An 8,679-nucleotide genomic window follows, 5' to 3' on the forward strand; every position below is an offset into this window, starting at 1 on the left:
TGGGTCCCTGGGCATGCCTCGATCCCCGGTAATGAGTGCGTTCATGCGCTGGCCCGAGAACTCTCCTTCCGGACCCCGGATGATCCGGCACCCAACCCTGCGAAAGAGGCTACATCGGTCCTGTATACATATCATCAAATTACAACATTCTACAAACTCAGCCGCATGACACTGCCACCACCCCACAGTACCTTGTCGCCCTCATCCAGCGCCACATGCCGACAATTACAGACAGGCTGTTTTATATCCCCCCACCGTCTCTTATGCTTTCACCCCACATTTCATCCTGATCGTACCACCTGTGGCGTGCCCAGATCCACACTTTTCCACTACCTTTGGGAATGTCCTTCCCCAAAGGCAGTACCCCATGCCCAATCCCACTCATTCTTCCTGGGAGGCTCCTTTACGGACCGCTCAGCCCGCCGGCGAGAAATGGCTGGTGGATCGGGCTTTACGTGAAGCGGAAGCCCGTGGACTACTAAACCAGTAGGGAAGCACCCTGGAAGATTTTTTTTTGTGTGTAATAAAGTTGTTTCCATCCATCCATCCTGCTGAGTAGCCGAGCACTCCAACCTCTGAGCCGCCGCGCCGGTAACTACCGATTGTGGAAAACGTGTTATGAGCGGAGCGCCACAGGTGGCACTTGTTGAAGAGGCGATTTGCAACGCACAGCGTGAAAGTGTGTTGCAGTTTAACACGAGACGTGATCGGTTGCGGCGATTGCATCGCGCCCTCGTGCAGTGGCTAGCGAAGCTGACCTGTTTGCTCAGCCACGGGTTTGAAACGCCGTTGTGGCAATATTAATCCTTTGAACTCATGCGCGCTAACGGTGTCCGATAAATTACGTTGGTTTTACCCTTCCGGTACTGTGTGAATTGAGAATGGAATAGACGCTTCATTTGCAAACACCGCTCGCCTTTATTTTTTTAGAACTACCGGGCATAATTTCCTTAGTTATTGAGCCGCACAAAGAAGAACATTAGCACTGCATCTGAATGCCTTGTATCGACTTAAAGACCCCGGTGTCCTCGTGGGCGTTGTGAGCGAGAAATCATGGGCATGGTTCTGGCAGGTGGTTCCCAGAGAGCAACCTAGGAGGCGCATGGGCCGCCTTGGTCACGTGTCCTTGTTGTGGCATCACAACGTTCCCACCGGATAGTGATCAAACTGCCGACCGTGGCAGTTAAATTAATTATTGGCCGCTCGGGCAGGGGAACCTGGGTCCCACAAGGCCCATCGCTTAACCACTGCACCAGTGCGACTGGAGGGGTATGAGGACTCCCAAGGATCTATCAGTGTAAAATAGTGAATGGCCTGCATATACGGGAATTAACCCATCATGCTATCGCGTCGTACTCTTAATGCGCAGTTTAAGTGTCCTCTCCAATTTTAATTTTTTTTTTACGCGACCGCATTAAAAGTCCCGTTCGGACGGAAACCCATCGTCAGGATCGTTGACACTGGAAAATCCTGATTGGTCGAGAAGGTAGTGGAGTAGGAAAGTTATTTTGCTTATATAAAAAAGCAAATGTGGTCAGTGGGAACAGAAACCTCCACTGAGCAACCTGCGATAAGTTCGATAAATAGAGGCCTTGTACGAGTATCTCCCAGCGCACAGCAGGAAAATTACACGAGAGGGCCACAGAGCTAATGAGGGTCAATAATTATAGGCACTAATTAATGTGGACGACGATGTGCAATAAAACCGTTTATGATTTCAACAAGTGTGTCTGTGTCTGCAAAACTGTGCGCCAGGGGACACCCTAGCGACCGTACGGACACTTTAACGCTATCACGTCGTATTATTAAGGTGAACTGAAGTTTGCCAGTTCTTTTCCTGTCAAGTAACAATCCTTAATCATGCCGAATATGCAATGCTAGATTAAAACTCAAGGAGCAGTTACCACCAGTAACGTGAATTGCAGCGAGGCATTCTCTAGCACGCAGATCTGAGGACTCGCGACAACGTTACTCTGTCCTGATACTGGGACCAGTGCCATGGTTATACGCACCCTGGGCACATGCGCGTAATATGAGGGCTGCGCGGTGGCCCTGAGGCCTTGAACGTTCCAAACTCGCTTGCATAATAAAGTTTTCCATCCATCATGGGCGCGCTAGCATTTGGACGTCCGGATTTTAGGGGTCCTGTCGCGTAGCGCGTTTGAGGTCGGCTTTCGTTTTGCGTTGACCCCTTTTCCAACGGCCGCATGTTAGTTGGCTTTGGCCTCCCCCTGATGTCAAGTGGCCCAAGCCCGAACCTGCCTCCTGACTCCATCCACGGCTGCCCAATGCTGATGTTAGCGTTTCTTTGTGACCTCAGCTGCCCGTCTACGCAGGTCTTCTTAGACTCCGGGCTCGTTTTTGCAATCTTACGAGCGCCGCAAATCTTGTGTGTGCGCAGGGCCTACAGTTCCGTGGCTTCTGAAACATCCACACAATGCCTTTGCTACTCAAGGGGTGCAATATTACTATCGCTTCACGCCATCACACCGAACGATGCATTAGGCTGTAGCAAAGAAAAATGCGTCTCGGTGTCACACACGCATGCGCCACCCAATGCGTAGCGTCCTCGCTGCTCTCCTCGTGTCCCCTCTTTCCCTTCTCACACGCTTTCCCTCTCTCTTCTTCGCGTAAGCCCAGGAATTGTTGTTATATCGTCATGACAGCAAAGGGTGCGTTAGAAACTTTCTCACTAAAATCAACACAGGCTTGCAGAAAAAAAAATAAAAACTAACGCTCGGTTTCATTTCTGAGAAGATTGGTTACCACTGGACGATGTGGAACGTGCTGCTGAACGGCGTTCCAGAACTCGTCAACAACATGCTGTCGCCATCAAAGGAAATGTCTACTCGTTCCACCCGTTCTACAACTACCACGATGACAGCGATGTAATCTTAGGCATCCGCTTAGGCGTATACATCTTCCACCCTGCAACGTGCAAGTGGGGTGTGCCGCTGTCTGTGCTGCACCCCGAAGGCGAGCCCATTAGCTTTAGCGACCACAGCGTTGTCGCCTGCGGTGACTGTGCCTACACGTGGGGGAGCTCCTCGGACATAAGGTCACGGATTGGCTGCTTATACCGGTTGTATAAGCAGCCGCTCGGAAATGTGCGGCCAAATGGCGGCACTGAGCATCTTCTCGGCTTGTGTGCTGCGTCAACGGATGTACGTCTTTGATTTCTTGGACCCGGAATCCTCACACCGTGTATATTATCTTGACCTTGAGAGCCAGACGTGGCATAGCGCTCCGACCAGTGCAGAGGCCCCGGCTAGCCGCTGCTTCCACACGGCGTCCGCAGTCGGAACCCGAATGTATGTTTCGGGTGTCCAGGCGTTGGACACGGAGGTCAACGACTTTTCAACTATTACTGTTAGCCTCCCTCTGTGTTGCGAGGTGTGTAGCTCACCGCCAGTAATATCCTATCAATATTTAGAACTTCGAATACAAGGTTACCCTCGACGCAGTGACGTGACAAATTTTGGGTTTTTCGACGGGTTACATGTACTGGATCTGTTGCTTTGCCTGCGGGCTTTTCGAAAGTGCATGTATTTTGGCGCGGTGTGAGGAAAATTTGTTGGGCCATGGGTAACTGCGTTTTGGAAATTCTAAAAACTGATATGGACATTACTTTAAGTGAACTACGTGGCTTTCAATTAATAGAGACTAGCACTAAGAGAAAAAAAATTTGGCGGGGGATTATCTTTGGTTAAGCCTAGTAGGTTGCAAAAGCAGGTGTTTTATACTGCTCTGAACGAACAAACGTAGCGTTTAAACAGGACACAGAAAGATGAGGACAGGACGGGGCTACTGGTAGCCCCATCCTGTCCTCATCTTTCTGTGTCCTGTTTAAACGCTACGTTTGTTCGTTCAGATTATGTATGACCACCTGGCCCCACAGTGTACTCTGTTGATGTATGTATGTATGTATGTATGTATGTATGTATGTATGTATGTATGTATGTATGTATGTATGTATGTATGTATGTATGTATGTATGTATGTATGTATGTATGTATGTATGTATGTATGTATGTATGTATGTATGTATGTATGTATGTATGTATGTATGTATGTATGTATGTATGTATGTATGTATGTATGTATGTATGTATGTATGTATGTATGTATGTATGTATGTATGTATGTATGTATGTATGTATGTATGTATGTATGTATGTATGTATGTATGTATGTATGTATGTATGTATGTATGTATGTATGTATGTATGTATGTATGTATGTATGTATGTATGTATGTATGTATGTATGTATGTATGTATGTATGTATGTATGTATGTATGTATGTATGTATGTATGTATGTATGTATGTATGTATGTATGTATGTATGTATGTATGTATGTATGTATGTATGTATGTATGTATGTATGTATGTATGTATGTATGTATGTATGTATGTATGTATGTATGTATGTATGTATGTATGTATGTATGTATGTATGTATGTATGTATGTATGTATGTATGTATGTATGTATGTATGTATGTATGTATGTATGTATGTATGTATGTATGTATGTATGTATGTATGTATGTATGTATGTATGTATGTATGTATGTATGTATGTATGTATGTATGTATGTATGTATGTATGTATGTATGTATGTATGTATGTATGTATGTATGTATGTATGTATGTATGTATGTATGTATGTATGTATGTATGTATGTATGTATGTATGTATGTATGTATGTATGTATGTATGTATGTATGTATGTATGTATGTATGTATGTATGTATGTATGTATGTATGTATGTATGTATGTATGTATGTATGTATGTATGTATGTATGTATGTATGTATGTATGTATGTATGTATGTATGTATGTATGTATGTATGTATGTATGTATGTATGTATGTATGTATGTATGTATGTATGTATGTATGTATGTATGTATGTATGTATGTATGTATGTATGTATGTATGTATGTATGTATGTATGTATGTATGTATGTATGTATGTATGTATGTATGTATGTATGTATGTATGTATGTATGTATGTATGTATGTATGTATGTATGTATGTATGTATGTATGTATGTATGTATGTATGTATGTATGTATGTATGTATGTATGTATGTATGTATGTATGTATGTATGTATGTATGTATGTATGTATGTATGTATGTATGTATGTATGTATGTATGTATGTATGTATGTATGTATGTATGTATGTATGTATGTATGTATGTATGTATGTATGTATGTATGTATGTATGTATGTATGTATGTATGTATGTATGTATGTATGTATGTATGTATGTATGTATGTATGTATGTATGTATGTATGTATGTATGTATGTATGTATGTATGTATGTATGTATGTATGTATGTATGTATGTATGTACGTACGTACGTACGTACGTACGTACGTACGTACGTACGTACGTACGGACGTACGGACGTACGGACGGACGGACGGACGGACGGACGGACGGACGGACGGACGGACGGACGGACGGACGGACGGACGGACGGACGGACGGATGGATGGATGGATGGATGGATGGATGGATAGGAGCGCCCCCTTTGAAACGGGGTGGTGGCAATTGCCACCATGCTCAGCTTTTCCTTATTTATTATTATTTTTTTAAAACTGTGTTGGCAATTCTCATTAAGATTCTCCATCACCTTTGCCTACGGCTTCCTACAATTGTAACCTTATGCCATATCTCTGCTTTTCAGCCACCAATCCTCCAATCGCTTTTTGCTGACTTCCACTGCAGATTTATTTACATGACCATTGTTATCTTTAAACCCTAGGGCCTCAGAAAGAGTGACTGTGCCTGCATCGACATCCGGATGGATACCATCACATTTGATTATGAGGTGTTCAATTGTTTCCACAGATCTACCACACACTGCACATGTGTCATCTTCTTCGTTAAATTTCTTTTTGTAGCTGCGCGTTCTAAGACACCCTGATCTAGCTTCAAAAAGTAGGGCACTGCCTCTTGAGTTATCATAGAAAAATTCTTTCCTGATCTGCCTTTTCCAGAATCGATATAGTTCTACACTATGTTTCTTTTCCATTGAATTCATCCAATTTTTAACTTCCGCGTTTTTAACCTGTCGTTTAATGCTCTTTCTTTCTCCGTCCTCATGACCGGCATACTTACTGGTTAGTTTTCTAGTTCTTTTCCGCCAGTGTGAGTCAACGTTCTTTCTGTATAAATATTTAAATACCTTAGCTGCCCATCTGTTATCGTCCAATTTCCTCAGGCGTTCTTCATATAGTATTTTACTCTTAGCTTCCCGTGCCTCGAACGATGCCCAGCCCATATCCCCTTGTACTTCCTCGTTTGTGGTTTTGCCGTGGGCACCTAGTGCTAATCTTCCAACAGCTCTCTGATTTACGTCTAATCTCGACTGAACTTCTGCCCTTAAGCACAGAACCGCATTGCCGAAAGTAAGTCCCGGCACCATTATTCCTTTCCAAATACCTCTTAGTATTTCATATTTGTTGTACCCCCATAATGCCCTATGTTTCATTATCCCGGCGTCTCTTCGTCCTTTTGCCCTAAGAGCCTGTTCATGCTTTTCCGTGTATATCTGCCCTTCGTTTAGCCATATCCCGAGGTATTTGTATTCGGCCACTTTGGGTATTTCGTGGCTTTGTATTTTAAGCACCTGATCAGTTGTATCATTAAAAATCATCACACCTGATTTAGTTGCGCTAAAACTGAATCCTAGAGCGTCTCCTTCGTCTCCACAGCAATTAACCAAAGTTTGTAAATCTTCCTGGCTATCTGCTAACAGTACAATATCGTCCGCATACATTAAACCCGGGAGTCGCTGCTCAACTACATTTCCGCCTAATCTGCCGCTACTGCATATGCAGCGGCATATCCGCCTATACTGCATATGCAGCGCCTCTAGTGGGAAGAGCGCGGCGCGCCGTGCCAAGCGGCCGTCGTTACCCGACGAGCCGAGTTGGTAGGCCGGCTCTTGTTGTTGTTGATAAACCTTTATTTTCCATCAGAATGGAGGCCCCCTACTCCCTACCTCCGGCACGCAGGCCGAGGGGCAGGGGCCGGGACCTCCGCGACTAGAGACAGGCAAGGAGCTTCTGGCTCCTCGCGGCAGCTATCGCCAGATGGACCGCTTTCTTCTGCACGACGGGGTCCGTGCTTTGCAGAAGGGTTTCCCAGGCCTCTCTACTGTCTATTTTCTCTCGGAACCCTGGAGAATCCGCACATTCCCAAATCTCATAGTCGAGGGTCCCCCTCTCCCCGCACTTCCTACACTTATCATCAATATCCTAATCTTTTAAGATATGCTATGCCCACACTGGGTGTATGAAATTTTTAGCCTGTAGTCTCCTCCAAGCCGTAGCCTCTGTGTTAGCGAGCTCTTTGTCCGGGGGAGGGAAGAGTCTCCTGTTTAGTTTGTAATTTTCCACTATTTCTGTGTAATTTATCAGTCTCTCGTCCAGTTCCTTGTTATCGGGCGGTCCTGCCGCGGCTCGGAAGTAGAGATCTCGAGCCAGGGCGTTTGCCGCCTCGTTTCCTGGAACTGCCTCGTGAGCTGGTGTCCAAACGAGACAAATATTTCTATTTATTCTGCGTCCCTCTAGGATTCGCAGTGCTTCCTGTGTTATTCTGCCTCGGGCATAATTTTGGAGAGCAGTCTTGCTATCGCTAATTATGTATTGTGCCTCCGTTCCCACGCAAGCGAGCGCTATTGCACCTTCTTCAGCCGACTCTGGATTTCGACTGCGTATGGTTGCGGAAGAGACAGCTGTACCCCGGCCACTAACGACCGTTGCCGCCGGTGCTCCCAGTTTCCCAGTAGCCGCATCCGTGTAGGCCACTGCTTTCTCATTCATTTCGCCGAAGCGTTTGGTGAGCGCCTCAGCTCTCTTTTCCCTCCTTTCTTTGTGAAATGTAGGGTGCGTGTTTCTGGGTAAAGGATCTACCCTGATCTTTTCTCTGATGTCCCTTGGGATGTGCCGCTTTACTAGAATACCCTTTTCCGTCTGGAGTCCTACCATGCTTAGAATCGCCCTTCCTGTGTTTGATTGGCTTAATCTGTCTCGCTGCGCCGTTCTCGTGGCTTCAGCAATCTCTCTCCATGTATTGTGAATACCCATGTCTAGGAGTCTTTCAGTGGAGGTGCTTATGGGCAGGCCTAGAGCCCGTTTGTAGCATCCCCTTATGATCGTGCCTAGTTTATCCCGTTCTGAGGCGCGGATCTTCAAGTAGGGTGTAGCATAGCTTATCCGACTGATAACGTATGCTTGCACCAACTTGATCAAGCTTTTCTTTCTTAGCCCTCGTCCTTTGAGTGCTATTCTTCTAAATATCCCTATGGCTTGCGCCGCATATCCCTCGAGCTTCTTCAGGGTTTCCCCGTTGTATCCGTCGCTCTGAATATGCAGTCCTAATATTCTAATCCCATCCACCATCGGCACGGGGTTTCCTCCGACCGTGATGTTGAAGTTGTTACTCTGTTTGAGTCTCAAGTGCTTAGGGTTATACACCAGAAGTTCGGATTTCTCTGGTGAGCACGCTAGCCCTCTATTCGCTGCGTAGTTTATTTTACCACTACGTCCGCTGCCTCCTGTAGTTTATGCTCTATTTCGGCATCGCTGCCCTGATTGACCCAGATATTTACGTTATCAGCATAGATACTAAAGTGTATGTTGCCAA

At 45.4% G+C, this 8,679-nt stretch overlaps 1 protein-coding gene across 1 annotated transcript; it reads right to left on the bottom strand.

The window, feature by feature from the left end:
- Positions 1-6,999: 6,999 nt before the first annotated feature.
- On the bottom strand, positions 7,000-8,120 carry LOC149357106 (uncharacterized). Its single transcript, XM_089577878.1, is given in 1 exon segment — positions 7,000-8,120. A coding segment is annotated over 1 exon segment (1,044 nt). The 3' UTR covers positions 7,000-7,076.
- Positions 8,121-8,679: the final 559 nt, after the last annotated feature.

The sequence above is a fragment of the Amblyomma mixtum genome, chromosome 3 (assembly GCF_055824585.1).
Source record: "Amblyomma mixtum isolate Tamu chromosome 3, ASM5582458v1, whole genome shotgun sequence".
Taxonomy (NCBI): Eukaryota; Metazoa; Arthropoda; class Arachnida; order Ixodida; family Ixodidae; genus Amblyomma; species Amblyomma mixtum.